Raw genomic sequence first — 21,152 nt, forward strand, 5'->3', positions numbered from 1 at the left:
CATCCCAGTTTGTCTGGTCCTCGCCTGTTATTTGGGCGATCATTGTTTTTATGGTCCTATTGGTTCTTTCCGTGGGGGCCGTGAATTGCTGTCTTACTCCCCATCTCTCCATCTCTTTCTTTGTTTTGCGTCTGGTGAATTGGACCCCATTGTCTGATATCAGTATTTTTGGAGCTCCATACCATGTCACTATTCTTTCTCGAAAGACCCGTAGGAATGAGTCCGCCGTCGCCTGTCTGATGGCTGCCAGCTCCACCCATTTTGAGAACTTATCCACCATGACGAGTAGTGTCGTGTTCCCATGTTTTGACCGTGGTAACGGTCCTACAAAGTCGACACATACTGTTTCCCAGGGGGCTTCTGCGACCCTGGTCAGCATTTTCCCTGCTGCCTTTTGTTGCTTCACTTTGTACTGCTGGCAACTCTCGCAGCTCCGCACGAACTTCCGCACGTCTTTTGTTAACTGTGGCCAGAAGTACTTGTTTCTTATTCTTCTCGCCGTTTTGAACATTCCCATGTGCCCTGCTTCCGCCTGGCAGTGGTTCTCTGCGAGGATCTGTTGTACCTCCTCTTCAGGCACGCATAGTTTCCATGGGTGCTGGTCCCTCCTATCTTTGCTCAGTTTATACAGACGTTTCCCTTCCCTCCGGAATTCTGTGTTTCCTGGATCCTCCTGTAGCTCCCTATTCTTTCGGTCTATCCAGCTTTCCGTGTTTCTAATCGCCTTTAGTTCCGCCGGTGGGGCTCTAGATAGTGTGTTTGCTACTACATTCAGTTTCCCTTTCCGATATTGTACCTCGAACTGATAAGGCTGGAGTCCTAGTGCCCATCGTGCTATCCTTCCTGCCGGACTCTTGATCGAGTTTAGCCATCTAAGCGCCATATGGTCCGTAACTACTATGAAGTGGTATCCTTCCAGGTACATCTTAAACTTTCCGATGCCCCAATGGATTGCCAAGCATTCCTTTTCCGTTGCGCTGTAGTTTTGCTCTGCCTTACTCAGTTTCCGGCTAGCAAATGATATGACGTGTTCACCGTCCTCTGTTTCCTGGGTCAGTACGGCTCCGATCCCCACGTCGCTGGCATCTGTCTGCAACTTTAACTGCCTGCTGAAGTCCGGGCATACCAATACCGGTGCTTTTGTCAGGCTCTCCTTTAAGCTGTCGAAGGATTCCTGGTGGCGTTCGTTCCACTCGAACTCTTTCCCTTTTCGGATTAATTCCTGTAGCGGTCCTGCTTGCTCCGTAAACTTTGGTATGAATCTCCTATACCATGACGCCATCCCGAGGAAGCTGTGCACCTCTTTGGTGGTCTTAGGGGCTGGTAGATCCCTGATTGCTTCCACCTTTTCGGGGTCCGTTCGTATGCCCTGGTCGCTTACTACGTGTCCCAGATATTTTAATTCCTTTTGGAAAAACTTGCACTTGTCTGGGTTGATCCGTAGGTTCGCTCGTTGCAATCTTCTGAACACTTCTTTCAGTTTTGCTAGGTGCTCTTCCTTGGTTCGTCCTATAACGATTATATCATCCTCCATGTTTTCAAATATGCGCTTGTTCTCCTCCAGGAATGTGTCGATTTCCTCTTCGGATGGCTCTCGTAGCGTCGTCGCCTCTCCTTTATTTGGCCCCTCCTTCCTCCTCTCGTCTTTGACCCCTCGAATCTCCAATTCTAATCCGCCACATCTCAGTGTACTTTCTGCTCCCGCCAGAAAGTCCATCCCTAGTAGGATTCCGCCATCGACGTTCGGTAGGATCATGAATGTTATTTCAAATCTCCGACCCCCGAACTCCACTCTCGCTCCAAATCCTCCGATCGCCTTCCGCCGTGATCCGTCCGCCAGCGATATTTCCGCGTTTATCCTGATCCACTGTCCCTCTCCTCTTAGATCCTGGAACATGTTCCTACTTATTGCGCTTCTCGTCGCTCCGGTGTCTATTATGCCCTTGGCACTCCTACACCCTATTCCGAATTGTGCTACTATTTGGTAGCCGTCACATCTCATATCGCCTGTTGCTGGACCTATTCTTCTTGCCTGAGCTGCCAGCTTTACTGGCCCAGGCCTCCTCCGTTTCCCGCCTTAGCTCAGCAACACTCCGTTGTCCTGACTCCGTTCCCTCCGCACACCCAGCAGAACAGCCTTGGTGGGTTGCCGCATGTGCGGGCCATATGACCGGTTCCTCCGCATCTCATGCATATCTCTGGCCTTAGTGCCTGTGGTCCTGCTTGTCCGGTTTGTGCTTCCGTTTGCTCAATTTCCTCCACTTCCTCGGCTAGCTTAAGGAACTCCGTTAGCGTTGTAAATCCGTTCCTCCTTGTGTACAGTTTTAGCTTGCTCCTGCAGTTCTTGTACACCCAATCCAGCTTTTCAGCTTTCGACAGTCTCGTGAACCTCATGAGCTTCCTCAGGTTCATCGCGTATTCCCTTACTGGCTCGTTCTCTCTCTGTCTCAACTGTGCTATTTGGGTTAGCAACTGCTCCTCGTACCTCGGTGGTAAGAAGTACTCTAACAGTTCCGTTCTCAATTGAACCCACGAGTCGATCTTTGTTGGTGTCGTGTTCCACCAATCTATGGCGATTCCCTCCAGTATAAACGGCATTGTTTGGACCAGCTGATCGTGCCGTAGTCCGTATCCGGTGGCCCACTGCTCCATTTTCTCGAGGAATTCCAGCGGGTTTGTCGTCCCCTGGTATCTGATCCCCCAATTCCGCACTCTATCGATTGTTCCCGTTTCCATTTTTTCTTCCATCTTTGTCTCCTTCCCGTCGTCCATCCTTGTGTTTGTCTCTGTTATCACAATCTCTGGATGTCGGGTGGGGCTTTTCTCCTTCTTATACTTCTCCGCCAGCAGTGTCAGCTTCTTCTTTGTCGCTTCTGCGTGGTCTGTCCTCTTCGAAAAAGCAGCCAATGTTCTCCGTAAATCCTCGCTTTTCCCTGACGGATCCAATCCGAATTCACTTGCGTATTCTGCTAGTTCGGGTTTTGTTGCCATATACACCCAACTAGACATCACTCTCCCGGCGTCGGTTTCCTCTAATCACCACTTTAGCCTCGGGTAGTCAGGGCTGGCCAGGGTCGTCCAGGAAATTTCTTTGTTTCAGGACAGTGGTGCTAGAGAGGAATCCCCGACCCGAGTCCCAGTGATAACGCGCAGGGTTACAATGATTATATAGAACTGTATGGGGCTCCCTCGGCCTAGTTTCCGTCTTCCACAGCGAGGCTTTTCGTTCCTCGCGTCTTCGTCCGGGGACGCGGTCTTCCGTACGCGGCTGCTCCGAATTCCGTCGAGTACCCTGGAATCAACGTAAGCAGATGCTGTTGGACCCTGAAGTCGGCGTGGAGAATTATACGGGACCCTGAAGTCAGCGTAGAGAATGATATGTAGGACCCTGAGGTCAGCGTAGAGAATTATATATAGGACCCTGAGGTCAGCGTAGAGAATTATATGTAGGACCCTGAGGTCAGCGTAGAGAATTATATGTAGGACCCTGAAGTCAGCGTAGAGAATTATATGTAGGACCCTGAAGTCAGCGTAGAGAATTATATATAGGACCCTGAAGTCAGCGTAGAGAATTATATATAGGACCCTGAAGTCAGCGTAGAGAATTATATATAGGACCCTGAAGTCAGCGTAGAGAATTATATATAGGACCCTGAAGTCAGCGTAGAGAATTATATGTAGGACCCTGAAGTCAGCGTAGAGAATTATATATAGGACCCTGAAGTCAGCGTAGAGAATTAGATGTAGGACCCTGAAGTCAGCGTAGAGACGTAAGCCGGACCCTGAAGTCAGCGTAGATACGTAAGTCGGACCCTGAAGTCAACGTATAGACGTATGCCGGACCCTGAAGTCAGCGTATAGACGTAAGCAGGACCCTGAAGTCAGCTAGGGTGGGGTATATACGTAGGGGTTGATCTTACTCTCCAATAGTTACCACTTGTTGATCCCGGTCCTGATCTTGCTGCTTTCCCGCTCGCTGGTGACGTCCACCTCGGTCGACTCCGACCACCGACTGATCTTACTGAGGCCAGCCGCCCGCTTTATATAGCCCTTGGCTTAGTGTGCCCGTACGTCCGTATGTCCGAATTGCCCGACTTAGTGTGGCCGGGTTTCGGGGTTAGTGTGCCCCTCTAGTTATTTGGGCGCGCGTGCGCGCCTTGTTTGAATTTGACTTTGTTTATGATGATCATTTATTATTATCTACTATCTATTATTATGTATTAGGCCTTATTAATTATGTATCATGTATTATAAATTATTTATTATTTATTTATTATGTATTATTTATTATAAATTATTTATTATTTATTATTGTGCGCGGCCGCGTCACACTCCCCCCTCCTTTGGGAAGTGACGCTTCACCGTCACATAATTGCCACGGTTCGATATGATGCGCCACCACCTTTCTCCGTCTTTTTCCAGCCATCGCCGTTGGGTCCTTTTCGGTTTTTGCACCAGGTTTGCCCTTATTTTTGCCATGACTTCGTCCGATATCCTGGCTCCGGTTGGCACCGTCCACCCCAACTCGTTGATGGTCTCGGTGTGGAGCTCGAGGATATCCCTGTCCGGCGACGCAGATTCCACGGCTCTCGTCTCGTTGTCCTTTGGCGGAGTGCCCGCTGCTACCCTGATCTTGCCTGTTGTCGTTGTCGTACGGGCCTGTGCTTGTTGGTTCAGCGCCCGCCGTTCGCCTGGCTCCCGGCTTCTCCTCGGGTGTTCCCCTTCGGCCCTCGGGAGGTGCGCCACTCTGGTCGGGCCCATCCGGACGTTCCCCGTCATCGACTGGGCCCTTCCTTCCTGGCTCGCCTGCCTCGGGTCTCCTCCGCCAGTTGTTCCCGTTGGGTGGTTGGTCACTCCGCTCGGGCCCGGTTGGACGATCCCCGTCTGCGTCGGTGCCCTTGCGGGATGACTCGCCCCCCTCCGGGCTGGTGGTCCCTCGGTTCTGGAGTGATTGCCTGCGCCGCTTCGGCCTTCCTGGACGGTATCCGTCTGCTTGGGAGTCGTCGCGTCGTGCCTCGTCGGTCGCCGAGGAGGTGCCAATTTTAATGGCGCCGTCCTTTTCCGGACTGTACCGTAGGCGGTTGGCTCGATCATCCTGGTCCTGCTTGTTGCTGCTGCTGCTCTGGTGAGGTTCTCCTTGAACCGTTTGATGCTGGACTCGAACTTCTCCATCGCTCTGCCGATCGCCTTCTGTGACTCCGTCTGATCCTGACTCTGCTTATATAGGCCTTCCTTAGTGTGCCTGCCTTTGCTTCTCCTTTTTCCCTCTTTATAGTGTGTTTTGAGTTCCTTTTTCTCGCTTTCCTGATCTGATATATGTATTCTTATCGCCTATCGAGTTTTGTCCCTCTGTACCGATATATCATTCTCCTGTTCGAACCCTCTATGATGGTTGTCCGTGCTTATGTGTGGTTTGGTGTCTCCGATATATACTCGTTTTGTCTTTCGCGTTTTCGGGTCCTTGACTGACAGTATTACCGGGGACACAAACCCTAGCACTTTCCATGGTCCGTCGTATTTTGGGGCTAGCTAGGCGTTGAATTTTTCCGCTGCGTTGGATAAGTGGTGTGTTCTGCACCACACTAGTTCTCCTCTCGCTGGTTTCCATTTCCTTTTTCTTAAGTCGTAGTGCCGCCTCTGTTGTTCTGCTGCTTTTTCCATGTGGCCTGCCGCTTCCTTCCTCAAGTTTCCTATCCGTTTCCACCTTTCCTCCATGCTTTCCTCTTTCAACCCGGACCCCTCCGTTTCCTTGTCGAACACTGTGTTGGGTATTCGTAGTTCCTTTCCCAGCACTATCTGTGCCGGGCTGTATTTTGTGGACTCCGACGTGCTGCTATTGAAAGCCAGCATTAGTTCTGGTATTTTATCATCCCAGTTTGTCTGGTCCTCGCCTGTTATTTGGGCGATCATTGTTTTTATGGTCCTATTGGTTCTTTCCGTGGGGTTTTCCTGCGGAGTGTAGGGGGCCGTGAATTGCTGTCTTACTCCCCATCTCTCCATCTCTTTCTTTGTTTTGCGTCCGGTGAATTGGACCCCATTGTCTGATATCAGTATTTTTGGAGCTCCATACCGTGTCACTATTCTTTCTCGAAAGACCCGTAGGAATGAGTCCGCCGTCGCCTGTCTGATGGCTGCGAGCTCCACCCATTTTGTGAACTTATCCACCATGACGAGTAGTGTCGTGTTCGCATGTTTTGACCGTGGTAACGGTCCTACAAAGTCGACACATACTGTTTCCCAGGGGGCTTCTGCGACCCTGGTCAGCATTTTCCCTGCTGCCTTTTGTTGCTTCACTTTGTACTGCTGGCAACTCTCGCAGCTCCGCACGAACTTCCGCACGTCTTTTGTTAACTGTGGCCAGAAGTACTTGTTTCTTATTCTTCTCGCCGTTTTGAACATTCCCATGTGCCCTGCTTCCGCCTGGCAGTGGTTCTCTGCGAGGATCTGTTGTACCTCCTCTTCAGGCACGCATAGTTTCCATGGGTGCTGGTCCCTCCTATCTTTGCTCAGTTTATACAGACGTTTCCCTTCCCTCCGGAATTCTGTGTTTCCTGGATCCTCCTGTAGCTCCCTATTCTTTCGGTCTATCCAGCCTTCCGTGTTTCTAATCGCCTTTAGTTCCGCCGGTGGGGCTCTAGATAGTGTGTTTGCTACTACATTCAGTTTCCCTTTCCGATATTGTACCTCGAACTGATAAGGCTGGAGTCCTAGTGCCCATCGTGCTATCCTTCCTGCCGGACTCTTGATCGAGTTTAGCCATCTAAGCGCCATATGGTCCGTAACTACTATGAAGTGGTATCCTTCCAGGTACATCTTAAACTTTCCGATGCCCCAATGGATTGCCAAGCATTCCTTTTCCGTTGCGCTGTAGTTTTGCTCTGCCTTACTCAGTTTCCGGCTAGCAAATGATATGACGTGTTCACCGTCCTCTGTTTCCTGGGTCAGTACGGCTCCGATCCCCACGTCGCTGGCATCTGTCTGCAACTTTAACTGCCTGCTGAAGTCCGGGCATACCAATACCGGTGCTTTTGTCAGGCTCTCCTTTAAGCTGTCGAAGAATTCCTGGTGGCGTTCGTTCCACTCGAACTCTTTCCCTTTTCGGATTAATTCCTGTAGCGGTCCTGCTTGCTCCGTAAACTTTGGTATGAATCTCCTATACCATGACGCCATCCCGAGGAAGCTGTGTACCTCTTTGGTGGTCTTAGGGGCTGGTAGATCCCTGATTGCTTCCACCTTTTCGGGGTCCGTTCGTATGCCCTGGTCGCTTACTACGTGTCCCAGATATTTTAATTCCTTTTGGAAAAACTTGCACTTGTCTGGGTTGATCCGTAGGTTCGCTCGTTGCAATCTTCTGAACACTTCTTTCAGTTTTGCTAGGTGCTCTTCCTTGGTTCGTCCTATAACGATTATATCATCCTCCATGTTTTCAAATATGCGCTTGTTCTCCTCCAGGAATGTGTCGATTTCCTCTTCGGATGGCTCTCGTAGCGTCGTCGCCTCTCCTTTATTTGGCCCCTCCTTCCTCCTCTCGTCTTTGACCCCTCGAATCTCCAATTCTAATCCGCCACATCTCAGTGTACTTTCTGCTCCCGCCAGAAAGTCCATCCCTAGTAGGATTCCGCCATCGACGTTCGGTAGGATCATGAATGTTATTTCAAATCTCCGACCCCCGAACTCCACTCTCGCTCCAAATCCTCCGATCGCCTTCCGCCGTGATCCGTCCGCCAGCGATATTTCCGCGTTTATCCTGATCCACTGTCCCTCTCCTCTTAGATCCTGGAACATGTTCCTACTTATTGCGCTTCTCGTCGCTCCGGTGTCTATTATGCCCTTGGCACTCCTACACCCTATTCCGAATTGTGCTACTATTTGGTAGCCGTCACATCTCATATCGCCTGTTGCTGGACCTATTCTTCTTGCCTGAGCTGCCAGCTTTACTGGCCCAGGCCTCCTCCGTTTCCCGCCTTAGCTCAGCAACACTCCGTTGTCCTGACTCCGTTCCTTCCGCACACCCAGCAGAACAGCCTTGGTGGGTTGCCGCATGTGCGGGCCATATGACCGGTTCCTCCGCATCTCATGCATATCTCTGGCCTTAGTGCCTGTGGTCCTGCTTGTCCGGTTTGTGCTTCCGTTTGCTCAATTTCCTCCACTTCCTCGGCTAGCTTAAGGAACTCCGTTAGCGTTGTAAATCCGTTCCTCCTTGTGTACAGTTTTAGCTTGCTCCTGCAGTTCTTGTACACCCAATCCAGCTTTTCAGCTTTCGACAGTCTCGTGAACCTCATGAGCTTCCTCAGGTTCATCGCGTATTCCCTTACTGGCTCGTTCTCTCTCTGTCTCAACTGTGCTATTTGGGTTAGCAACTGCTCCTCGTACCTCGGTGGTAAGAAGTACTCTAACAGTTCCGTTCTCAATTGAACCCACGAGTCGATCTTTGTTGGTGTCGTGTTCCACCAATCTATGGCGATTCCCTCCAGTATAAACGGCATTGTTTGGACCAGCTGATCGTGCCGTAGTCCGTATCCGGTGGCCCACTGCTCCATTTTCTCGAGGAATTCCAGCGGGTTTGTCGTCCCCTGGTATCTGATCCCCCAATTCCGCACTCTATCGATTGTTCCCGTTTCCATTTTTTCTTCCATCTTTGTCTCCTTCCCGTCGTCCATCCTTGTGTTTGTCTCTGTTATCACAATCTCTGGATGTCGGGTGGGGCTTTTCTCCTTCTTATACTTCTCCGCCAGCAGTGTCAGCTTCTTCTTTGTCGCTTCTGCGTGGTCTGTCCTCTTCGAAAAAGCAGCCAATGTTCTCCGTAAATCCTCGCTTTTCCCTGACGGATCCAATCCGAATTCACTTGCGTATTCTGCTAGTTCGGGTTTTGTTGCCATATACACCCAACTAGACATCACTCTCCCGGCGTCGGTTTCCTCTAATCACCACTTTAGCCTCGGGTAGTCAGGGCTGGCCAGGGTCGTCCAGGAAATTTCTTTGTTTCAGGACAGTGGTGCTAGAGAGGAATCCCCGACCCGAGTCCCAGTGATAACGCGCAGGGTTAACCTTAACTAGGCTTAAATATAGACGCAGAGTTTATTCATTCCTTTTCTCGGTTACAATGATTATATAGAACTGTATGGGGCTCCCTCGGCCTAGTTTCCGTCTTCCACAGCGAGGCTCTTCGTACCTCGCGTCTTCGTCCGAGACGCGGTCTTCCGTACGCGGCTGCTCCGAATTCTGTCGAGTACCCTGGAATCAACGTAAGCAGATGCTGTTGGACCCTGAAGTCGGCGTGGAGAATTATACGGGACCCTGAAGTCAGCGTAGAGAATGATATGTAGGACCCTGAGGTCAGCGTAGAGAATTATATATAGGACCCTGAGGTCAGCGTAGAGAATTATATGTAGGACCCTGAGGTCAGCGTAGAGAATTATATGTAGGACCCTGAAGTCAGCGTAGAGAATTATATGTAGGACCCTGAAGTCAGCGTAGAGAATTATATATAGGACCCTGAAGTCAGCGTAGAGAATTATATATAGGACCCTGAAGTCAGCGTAGAGAATTATATATAGGACCCTGAAGTCAGCGTAGAGAATTATATATAGGACCCTGAAGTCAGCGTAGAGAATTAGATGTAGGACCCTGAAGTCAGCGTAGAGAATTATATAGGACCCTGGAGTCAGCGTAGAGAATTATATGTAGGACCCTGAAGTCAGCGTAGAGAATTATATATAGGACCCTGAAGTCAGCGTAGAGAATTAGATGTAGGACCCTGAAGTCAGCGTAGATACGTAAGTCGGACCCAGAAGTCAACGTATAGACGTAAGCCGGACCCTGAAGTCAGCGTATAGACGTAAGCAGGACCCTGAAGTCAGCTAGGGTGGGGTATATACGTAGGGGTTGATCTTACTCTCCAATAGTTACCACTTGTTGATCCCGGTCCTGATCTTGCTGCTTTCCCGCTCGCTGGTGACGTCCACCTCGGTCGACTCCGACCACCGTCTGATCTTACTGAGGCCAGCCGCCCGCTTTATATAGCCCTTGGCTTAGTGTGCCCGTACGTCCGTATGTCCAAATTGCCCGACTTTGTGTGGCCGGGTTTCGGGGTTAGTGTGCCCCTCTAGTTATTTGGGCGCGCGTGCGCGCCTTGTTTGAATTTGACTTTGTTTATGATGATCATTTATTATTATCTATTATCTATTATTATGTATTAGGCCTTATTTATTATGTATCATGTATTATAAATTATTTATTTTGTATTATTTATTATAAATTATTTATTATTTATTATTGTGCGCGGCTGCGTCACAATTGTTAGCCTCTTCCTGGCCATTTATTTTATTGATAGGAGTTAAATATATTGTGTTCAATATTGTTTTAAATAAATAAAAATTACTTTTCAGCGACGAGTATCCACCTTGTTTTTGTTATGCAAAAACAAGAGCCCTCAGAGCGACGTTTGTAGTCGTGAATAGCCAACAATTTTTGATGACGTGCGCACCTTTGCTTGGTGATGAATTCGATACTCCTCGCTAAAAACAGTTATAGCCAACGTATCATAAGTTTTGTATGCTAGCTTTTTAATTCTATTCTTTGTATTACATGGCACTAGCCAACAATAACTACAACAAAATGAGTAGGTAAACATTTCCAGAAGGGGTGATGACGCGAGAAGTGGAGTAGGTCAAAAACGATGACATAACGTTTGACGTACAACCTTGACAAAAGGGGATCGTATTGCGCGGCCCGCGACGATCCATCAGGCATGCGGATGCATGAAGGAAAGGGGACGTGGCCGAAACATTGCCCGATCGTTTTTCGATCAAGCTACCGCTTGTGGGGCAGTGAGGACTTCTGACTGACGAACGGTACGAACTTTTTCAGGCACTACTAATATTTATTCTCGTTATGTTGAAGAGGTGAGGGGCTTACCAACATCCCACGACTCGAAATCGACGAGCTTACGCCGGCATCTTGGTGCCTGAACATCGGATGCCCCTCCCTCGGCCTGAGTCCTTTCCCAGGACACAGGCACGAATACACCGACGTAACAAAGTCCATCCACTCTGTCATCACCAAGAAACCGGCCGAGGTCATGCGGGGCAGATCCGGACGATCCACAAAGTGATGTCCACGAAAAAATCAAAAACGCCCAAAATTTGACAAGAAACCGAGAAAACGCTTCTCGGCGGAACAGAGTGTTCCAGGTCGGTGACAAAGTCCTAGTAAAGTCAAACAGACGACTAGGCAACAAACTCATTCCTCTATGTGAGGAGAAGACCATCGAGGCAGACTTGGGGACCACAGTCCTAATTAAAGGGAGGGTGGTCCACAAGGACAACCTCAGGTAACCCGAGCAGAGCATAGTTGCGGTTCCCTCGGAGGTTTGTTTTCATTCTTCCCATTTGTAGCCACTCGGCATAAGGTTTCAGTTACAATTTTATTATTGATAGCCACTTGGCATAAGTTTTTATTATTTTTCATTACCCCTAGCCACTTGGCATAGTTTTCACTACTTATAGCCGCTCGGCATTAATTATACCCGTTAGAGTAAAAGGGTAGATTCGTTGAAAAGTATGTAACAGGAAGAAGGAAGCGATTCCGACCATATAAAGTATATATATTCTTGATCAGGATCAATAGCCGAGTCGATATGGCAATGTCCGTCTGTCCGTCCGTCTGTCCGTATGAACGTCGAAATCTCAGGAACTACAAAAGCTAGAAAGTTAAGATTAAGCATACAGACTCCAGAAAGTACCACTTCAACCTCCGAAGAGATAAGTCGTGCCACTATAGTTTAAAGCCTCGCTTCACCGAAAGGGTATTGACTCCCCAAAATAGGGGAAAGCGAGAAATATGGTTCCTAGGTGGGAACACTTGGCATAGAAGACCAATAGACCAGATAAAGCTCTATGCCGGTATAAAAAGACCATGGTTCACCGATGAAAAGTCAGTCAGTACCGGGGATAACACCCGCAGTCAGAACCGGGTAAACACCCGTAGTCAATACCCGGGTAAACTCCCGTAGTGAGTCGGTACCCGGGGAAAACATCCGTAGTCAACACCCAGAAATAGTCATCCGTACATCAAATACCCGGGCAATTATCCTTCTGTCCTTCGAGGGGAGGACTCAGGGATAACTCCAGTCTCGAAGAAAAACATCAAGGAACAAGGACACCAGCATCCTTTAAAAGAAATAACAGGACTAACAAGGAATCCCCTTTGAAGGAAGAACATAGGTCCACGAAAATCTCAGGATGGGCGGCAAGGAGTCTAAGGCCTCCGACAACACAGCAAATATAATAAACACCGTGGAGGTTGTCGACGACAAACAGGAAATAGAAGGAGCACAGCATACCCTGGAATTCATCGCTGCTATACTGATCTTCCAGGCTCTGTTAAAGATCGTAAAAATGTACAAGAGATCTGTACAGCGGAGGAGGGACCATCACCATGCCCTGGACAGGATTGCATCCGGTGTCCCACAAAGTGCTTAATTAGAAAAACTAACGCCAAACCAATTAAAAGAACAAGTGAACCGGTGCATAGCCGTTAAAGTGAACATCAGCAAAAACAAACAACAGGAAGAGCCGAGTAACAGCCAAAGAGTGCTAGAAACGAACAGAAACCCAACTTTTTCATACTTTTATATATATATGCATACTCCACTTAGTGTATTTTTTTTTTTTGTGTTTGTGTTCGGTTACAATTAATTGGTGCACGAAAGTATATGTATGTATACCTCCATCACTATATATAGCAACACCCAGGATCCAACGCGTCGAGATCTCATCGCTCCGGATTAAAATGGGGTAAGTTTGACGGAACCCTGTTCCCAAGTCTTTTTATGTTCATATATATATACATACAAGCTGACCCGGCCACGCGTTTCTGTGGCTAAAGTTTTTGTTATATTAAAGACGAAAATGTTGATGTTGGTATATAAATTCACTGGATTAAGATTTGAAGGGGAAGTACGTTTAACACAATTAATTAAAATGTTCTTACACTTGATATTAAGCAGAAATCAATACAAAATAAACATTTATCAGATTGAGTATTTCCATTTAATTTTATAACAAATAAGTATATATATTACAGTATAATACAGCAAATAATATGTGACGCTCAAACTCATGAATGAGGTAGGCAAGGCAGACAGTCTTAAACTTTTAAACATTAATATCTATTTTTTAAAATATAAATACTTTCAATTTCAATTTAATTTAACACCAATCGGTGCACAATGTTTTTGGTTAACCTGTCTTTAGCTAAAACAAATAGATTCGATGGTTTTCCAACACGTGAACACGCAACATATAGTTGCCCATGAGAAAAACATGGATTTTCCAAATCTAAACCACAAATGGACATTGTTTGACCTTGAGATTTATTGATAGACATGGCGAAAGCTAAACGAATTGGAAACTGTAGCCTTTTGAAGGGTATGGTAGAATCTGATGGTATCATCGAAATACGTGGCAGCAGGACCACTTTTCCTTTAAACTTCCCAGCCAAAATGGTTGCTTCAAGAATGTTTCCGGTGATCTCTTTGATGACCAAACGCGTACCGTTACATAATTGAGGTGGATTCAAATTACGGAGGAGAATAATAGGGGAACCAATCTTTAATCGAAGATTATGTGGTGGCATTCCAGGGATATCTAATGAATTTAAAAATTCGATCGGAAAATTAACACTTTCATTTTCATCAACAACAGTATCGATTGATTTAAAAGACATCAGATCGCCTGGTAACAACTGTTGTATCTGGAAGTTAATTTCGTCAACATCAACGTTTTTGGCTGCCAAAATCGCCCGTTGACTGAGCCATTCATGATTCAAATAATTATTATGTATATCCGGGAAAATACTCTGAATCAATTCATTTTTATCCTGAACAACAGTGCAAAAATTGTCTGGTAGTTTAATGCATTGCGTATTTGGTTGCAGTTCTATTTTACCGTTCCCAATATCTAGTAGTTGTTCGGAAAATATTTGTGCTGATTGATCATTTTGCAATTGTACTCGCATATTTATTGTCAATCGAAGTGTTTCAACACTTCGCCATAAGAATGATTGTTTCAAACATGCATTAATCTCATCCGCGAAAGTAGAGCGAGGTATAACCGGTAAGGTCTGCCGGAAGTCACCAGACAAAAGTAAGATAGCACCACCGAACAGTTTATTATTGCTGTTTAAATCTTGCATAGTTCTGTTTAATGCTTCAAGTGAATATTTGTGTGCCATTGTGCACTCATCCCAAATTATTATAGAACTCTTCCGCAACACTGCAGCTATTCCACTATTCTTTTTGATGTTACACATTGCATCTGGTTTATTATGAACGTCCAATGGCAGCTTGAATGTTGAATGTGCTGTTCGCCCACCATCCAGTAAAGTAGCCGCAATGCCTGACGATGCTACTGCTAATGCGATTTTTTGTTGCGACCGTATTTTGGCAAGAATCAACGATATTAAAAATGTCTTACCGGTTCCACCGGGTGCATCCAAGTAAAAAAAGCCACCTTGTTCAGCAGCAACAGCCAGCATAATCCGATCATGAATAATTTTTTGTTCTGCTGTCAGTAATGGTTCACTGTTCATGATAATTGTTGCTAAACTTCCATGGTCATATTGCTTTTCTCGTTATCGGTATTGACTAAGTAGGTGGCTGGACGATTAGGTGATGGCATACCATAATGATTAAGCGGTAAATTTGAAATAAGAACACATAAGTCCTCGATAAAGACCAATGCTTCATTGTACATCTCTGGTGTATGTATGTTTTGTTGTATGTCTATGTTTTGGCATTGATTTGTTTGTCTCATTCGGTGCAAGATGTCTTCTGTCATACAATTTTTATATTTTTCCCACAAAGTTTGTGCTTGCGAGGGATAACACGTCGTCAAAATAATTGCAAACAACTGACGAATGTTATTCGGTGTTGATGTCAACGCAGCATCGGCAAGCGTTAAGTCCCAATGGTTATCGTCTTCTAGCAATTGCAGTTCACGACATGCATCCTGGTATGTATTGAATACTCGACCATTAACTGTTCGCAAAAATTCAAAAGACGTTGGTCCGGGAACATTCACCAATAACAAACGTAAATAGAAGCATTCACGTTGCTTTGAATGTACCGTGTAAAGTCTCCCCAATGTCTTAGGTTTTTGACACAATGTAAAAAATTCAGTTAGAGTCGTTTTCGGAGCTTCGAACGCTCTTTGGAGAACATTTTTTTCAGTGAAGTATACACGTTGACCGTTTTCAAGATGTATAGCCAGATGTTGGACAGCAGGATCTCTTTCGTGGATGGGAAAGCTGAGAATATGCCAAATAGCTTCATTGCTGCTAATGTATCTGCCCATTTGGTATCGTGCTATTTCGTCATTTTTATTTATGTTTTGTACTTCAAATATGGCCAAATCACTGCCTTTGTTTACATATTTACAAATATACTTAATTGATTTAACAGAACTGCAAAGCTCAACATTTATATGAGCTTTGTAAGTTTTTGAAAGTAGTGGTGAGTATGGTACCACCCACTGATTATCAAACTCAACTTGATTTGGAAAGTTCGGCAGTCGCATTGTAAATGTGTGGCCACCATTCTCATTACTTCTGCGGCGATACATTGGATAACCATCAATATCCGTGATCGTGTCATTCGTATGCGGCTTTGGGAAGTTTTTTTTACATTTTCCATTTTCCATGCACGGTGACGTCATGTTGAAAGCACCGCATGGCCCATGGATCATGTGTTTGGTGACAATATCAAATAATTCTTGATCAATTAATGGGTCTGGAATTTCAACTGAAATTATTTGATCGATTTCTTCAGTACGGATTCTATCTTTAAGCCAAACCAAAATGTGGGCATGAGGCAAACCTCGCTTTTGCCACTCTATCGTATACAGCCAACAACGTGTGATACCAAAAATTGAATATTTAACAATAAAATCAATTAAGGATTTCAATTTTTGTTTAACCACACGTGCAGTTAAATCATGGCGATGAATGGCTTGTTGTCCTGGCAATAGTAAAGTTTGTATCTCTTCCCAATTTGGATTACATGTGAATGTAATAAATAAATCCGGTCGGCCGTAATAACGTACGTAAGTCATCGCATCTTGTATGTATTCCTGCATGTTCCGTGGACTGCCGATGTAGCTTGAAGGTAAAATGAAAGCATTACCGATTTCATTGATATTTACATTTCCATCGATGTTTCCAGCAACAGCATCTCGTAAGTGAATATATTCTTCCGATCGTAGTTTTGCCTGGTTGAATCGAAGGAATCGCAAGCGTTCGCTTTCGACCTTAGCATACATATCAACAATGTATTGATGGAACAGCTGACGATATCGAAGGATATAATTGTCTTGATGTTGTCTAACCATTATTCGGTGTGCGTAGTAGTTCATTGAGCTAACTTTTTATACCCGTTACTCGTAGAGTAAAAGGGTATACTAGATTCGTTGAAAAGTATGTAACAGGCAGAAGGAAGCGTTTCCGACCATATAAAGTATATATATTCTTGATCAGGATCAATAGCCGAGTCGATTTGGCCATGTCCGTCTGTCCGTCCGTCTGTCCGTCTGTCCGTCTGTCTGTCCGTATGAACGTCGAGATCTCAGGAACTACAAAAGCTAGAAAGTTGAGATTAAACATACAGACTCCAGGGACATAGACGCAGCGCAAGTTTGTCGAATCATGCTGCCACGCCCACTCTAACGCCCACAAACCGCCCAAAGCTGCCACACCCACACTTTTGAAAAATGTTTTGAAATTTTTTCATTTTTGTATTAGTCTTGTAAATTTCTATCGATTTGCAAAAAAACTTTTTGCCACGCCCACTCTAACGCCCACAAACCGCCCAAAGCTGCCACGCCCACACTTTTGGAAAATGTTTTGATATTTTTTCATTTTTATATTGGTCTTGTAAATTTCTATCGATTTGCCAAAAAACTTTCTGCCACGCCCACTATAACGCCTACAAACCGCCAAAAATTGTGTTTAAGACTCTCCTTCTCCCTTCCACTAGCTGAGTAACGGGTATCAGATAGTCGGGGAACTCGACTATAGCGTTCTCTCTTGTTTATTACTGTAATCACCTAAAAAATAAAATGCAATACGAAATTAAAATCTATACATACAGTAAGAAAATAAAGAGATGATTGTCAAATTTACCGGTATTTGGATCATACTGTTTGATATTAAGGTGATATTCATCTTGTCCTTGCCAAAATATCAATGGATACTGTAGTGCGTCATATGAACGGTGTAGATCCGAAATCGTATTGACAGTGTGGTCTCGCCGTGTAATTTTTATAGATCTTTTGTCAACTGGATCACCAACCATGATAACAGCAACCTCATCAACAGTTGGAGCGTTGAATCTACCAGCATGTTCACCTAATGGTACTTTGTCGGCTTTTATGACGATTTAATAATTGTCATTTTGCAGTCGTGGCGAAACTCTTTTGATCAATTGAATTAGTTGATTGTGATCTTCTAAAAAATTTTCCAATAATATCACAATTGCTCTTCCGTCTGCTTGTTCAATAAAATTATACAGGCACCGAGTCGTCACGCGCTCTTCATGATCGCCCATAAAATAAATTTGAAGAAATTTCGGATGGTTATCAGGCATTGGCATCAAGGATCCGATTTTATGGTACACCTGGCCTTGAATTTTGAATGTAGTTTCAAAATTACGTCCATCGGATGCACGATCGCAAATTTTAGTTGCCCCAAATGACGTCATTTGGAAGCAAGAATTAAATTTGCGTATCTTACGCAAAAATAATTTGGAATCATCTGAATTGCCAGTAAGAAGGGATAATAAAGGCTCCGGCGGAGCGGGTAGAGGTGACAGTACAACTTTTCCTGATGCGCAGCACATGCCGGCTGCTTCATTCCGAAATTTCAATGCCTGACAATATTGATATACTTTATCCATTCCACCGATAGCAATTTTTGAATGCGCTGAGTAGTTAATATCTGGTGCATATTCAAAGGCAAGCCGAACGAATGATGCACGTGTTAATGAACGGCTGATTCGTTGCCTTTGTCGACCTAGTACTCGTACTGTAGCTATGTTTCGTTCTCGTGCCGCTCTTGTTCTCGTAATATTCTGTTGCAGACGTTCGTCACGCCGTTCTTGAGATTCTTGTGCACGACTTTCTGCAGTCCTGATTCTTTGAGCTGCATTTCTTGTTTTGATTTGTTCTGGTATTTGCTGAGCTCTTTCAACACGTTTGCGTCGAGACCCTTTGCTGCTCGCGTTGTTGAGGTTAGATCTTTTCGGTGGCATTTTTGACTGAAAATAATAATTTAATCGTTTAATCGTTTAAATATTAGAAAGAGGAACTGAAAAACAGGTTATCATAGCACATTGAAATAATAAGTGCAAAATAATTTTCAATGGAGGTTAAATAAAAATAATATAAAATTTTTGTACAATTATTTAAAAATTGTGGGGAGCTTTGTGCCATTTTCTCATTGATATATTAATTAACTTTGATAAAACTATGTGATATTACTTACGTGTATAAATTGAAATTATTGTTCCTGTACTCCTACTGTGGCTATGTCTCGTTCTCCTGCTGCTCATGTTCTCATGATATTCTCTTGAAGACGTTCGTTACACTGTTCTTGATATTCTTGTGCCTGAATTTAATTAATTTTATAGCGTCAACAATACGTGATAATTATGCTGTTAAAATGTAGCTTATATGACACGTTCGTTGATTTCAATAGCAGCGCCATCTATTGATTACTTACTCAACCCAGTCGAAAGGTATCAACATCTGTTAGAAATTCTAACTTATAATCATTTGGAGTTAACAGATAATTGTGACTATAATTTGAGATTTAAACTATCCTATCTCTCAAGTTGGATCGAACTGCACATGGTGTGCGAATTTTATTGTAATCGGTTGAGTGGTTTAGGAGTCCATTGAGGACAAACATGGTGACACGAGATTTATATATATTAGATATTCTCGTGCTCATTTTATTTTTACACCATTAGTAAATATAAGAATATTTGTGTCAGGTGCAAAGAAAAAAAATCTTATTGTTAGCCTCTTCCAGGCCATTTATTTCATTAATAGGAGTTAAATATATTGTGTTCAATATTGTTTTAAATAAATAAAAATTACTTTTCAGCGACGAGTATCCACCTTGTTTTTGTTATGCAAAAACAAGAGCCCTCAGAGCGACGTTTGTAGTCGTGAATAGCCAACAATTTTTGATGACGTGCGCACCTTTGCTTGGTGATGAATTCGATACTCCTCGCTAAAAACAGTTATAGCCAACGTATCATAAGTTTTGTATGCTAGCTTTTTAATTCTATTCTTTGTATTACATGGCACTAGCCAACAATAACTACAACAAAATGAGTAGGTAAACATTTCCAGAAGGGGTGATGACGCGAGAAGTGGAGTAGGTCAAAAACGATGACATAACGTTTGACGTACAACCTTGACAAAAGGGGATCGTATTGCGCGGCCCGCGACGATCCATCAGGCATGCGGATGCATGAAGGGAAGGGGACGTGGCCGAAACATTGCCCGATCGTTTTACGATCAAACTACAGCTTGTGGGGCAGTGAGGACTGCTGACTGACGAACGGTACGAACTTTTTCAGGCACTACTAATATTTATTCTCGTTATGTTGAAGAGGTGAGGGGCTTACCAACATCCCACGACTCGAAATCGACGAGCTTACGCCGGCATCTTGGTGCCTGAACATCGGATGCCCCTTCCTCGGCCTGAGTCCTTTCCCAGGACACAGGCACGAATACACCGACGTAACAAAGTCCATCCACTCTGTCATCACCAAGAAACCGGCCGAGGTCATGCGGGGCAGATCCGGACGATCCACAAAGTGATGTCCACGAAAAAATCAAAAACGCCCAAAATTTGACAAGAAACCGAGAAAACGCTTCTCGGCGGAACAGAGTGTTCCAGGTCGGTGACAAAGTCCTAGTAAAGTCAAACAGACGACTAGGCAACAAACTCATTCCTCTATGTGAGGAGAAGACCATCGAGGCAGACTTGGGGACCACAGTCCTAATTAAGGGAGGGTGGTCCACACCCTCTGGACAACCTCAGGTAACCCGAGCAGAGCCTAGTTGCGGTTCCCTCGGAGGTTTGTTTTCATTCTTCCCATTTGTAGCCACTCGGCATAAGGTTTCAGTTACAATTTTATTATTTATTGCCACTTGGCATACGTTTTTATTACTTTTCATTACCCCTAGCCACTTGGCATAGTTTTCACTACTTATAGCCGCTCGGCATTAATTATACCCGTTAGAGTAAAAGGGTAGATTCGTTGAAAAGTATGTAACAGGAAGAAGGAAGCGTTTCCGACCATATAAAGTATATATATTCTTGATCAGGATCAATAGCCGAGTCGATATGGCAATGTCCGTCTGTCCGTCCGTCTGTCCGTATGAACGTCGAAATCTCAGGAACTACAAAAGCTAGAAAGTTAAGATTAAGCATACAGACTCCAGAAAGTACCACTTCAACGAAGAGATAAGTCGTGCCACTATAGTTTAAAGCCTCGCTTCACCGAAAGCGTATTGACTCCCCAAAATAGGGGAAAGCGAGAAATATGGTTCCTAGGTGGGAACACTTGGCATAGAAGACCAATAGACCAGATAAAGCTCTATGCCGGTATAAAAAGACCATGGTTCACCGATGAAAAGTCAGTCAGTACCGGGGAAAACACCCGCAGTCAGTACCGGGTAAACACCCGTAGTCAATACCCGGGTAAACTCCCGTAGTGCGTCGGTACCCGGGGAAAACATCCGTAGTCAACACCCAGAAATAGTCATCCGTACATCAAATACCCGGGCAATTATCCTTCTGACCTTCGAGGGAAGGACTCAGGGATAACTCCAGTCTCGAAGAAAAACATCAAGGAACAAGGACACCAGCATCCTTTAAAAGAAATAACAGGACTAACAAGGAACCCCCTTTGAAGGAAGAACATAGGTCCACGAAATTCTTAGGATGGGCGGCGTCTAAGGCCTCCGACAACACAGCAAATGTTATACACACCGTGGAGGTTGTCGACCACAAACAGGAAATAGAAGGAGCACAGCATACCCTGGAATTCATCGCTGCTATACTGATCTTCTTGGCTCTGT

General features: G+C 45.1%; 1 protein-coding gene and 1 long non-coding RNA gene across 2 annotated transcripts; both read right to left on the reverse strand.

Moving 5' to 3' along the window:
- Positions 1 to 3,194: 3,194 nt before the first annotated feature.
- LOC122756645 (translation initiation factor IF-2-like) lies at positions 3,195 to 5,506 on the reverse strand. The gene is made up of 3 exons (XM_044006863.1): positions 5,479 to 5,506; positions 4,363 to 5,214; positions 3,195 to 3,355 (listed from the first exon to the last, which is right to left on the reverse strand). Exons 1-3 carry the CDS (start codon positions 5,504 to 5,506, stop codon positions 3,195 to 3,197), a joined length of 1,041 nt encoding a protein of 346 aa, XP_043862798.1.
- An 11,555-nt stretch (positions 5,507 to 17,061) lies between these two features.
- LOC120457857 lies at positions 17,062 to 18,801 on the reverse strand. The gene is made up of 3 exons (XR_005617109.1): positions 18,538 to 18,801; positions 17,179 to 18,310; positions 17,062 to 17,102 (listed from the first exon to the last, which is right to left on the reverse strand). It is a non-coding gene; the product is annotated as an uncharacterized LOC120457857 (long non-coding RNA).
- Between the last annotated feature and the right edge of the window lie 2,351 nt (positions 18,802 to 21,152).

Source organism: Drosophila santomea, unplaced genomic scaffold (genome assembly GCF_016746245.2).
Source record: "Drosophila santomea strain STO CAGO 1482 unplaced genomic scaffold, Prin_Dsan_1.1 Segkk85_quiver_pilon_scaf, whole genome shotgun sequence".
Lineage (NCBI taxonomy): Eukaryota > Metazoa > Arthropoda > Insecta > Diptera > Drosophilidae > Drosophila > Drosophila santomea.

Excerpts from the sequence above, each read along its gene's own strand:
- LOC122756645 (XM_044006863.1), bottom strand. The coding sequence starts at position 5,506 with ATGGAAAGTGCTAGGGTTTGTGTCCCCG. Across the intron at positions 5,215-5,478 it reads TGCTAGGGTTTGTGTCCCCG|AGTCAGGATCAGACGGAGTC; the intron begins GTAATACTGTCA and ends CTATATAAGCAG. Across the intron at positions 3,356-4,362 it reads ACCGTGGCAATTATGTGACG|GGTCCCGTATAATTCTCCAC; the intron begins GTGAAGCGTCAC and ends CGCTGACTTCAG.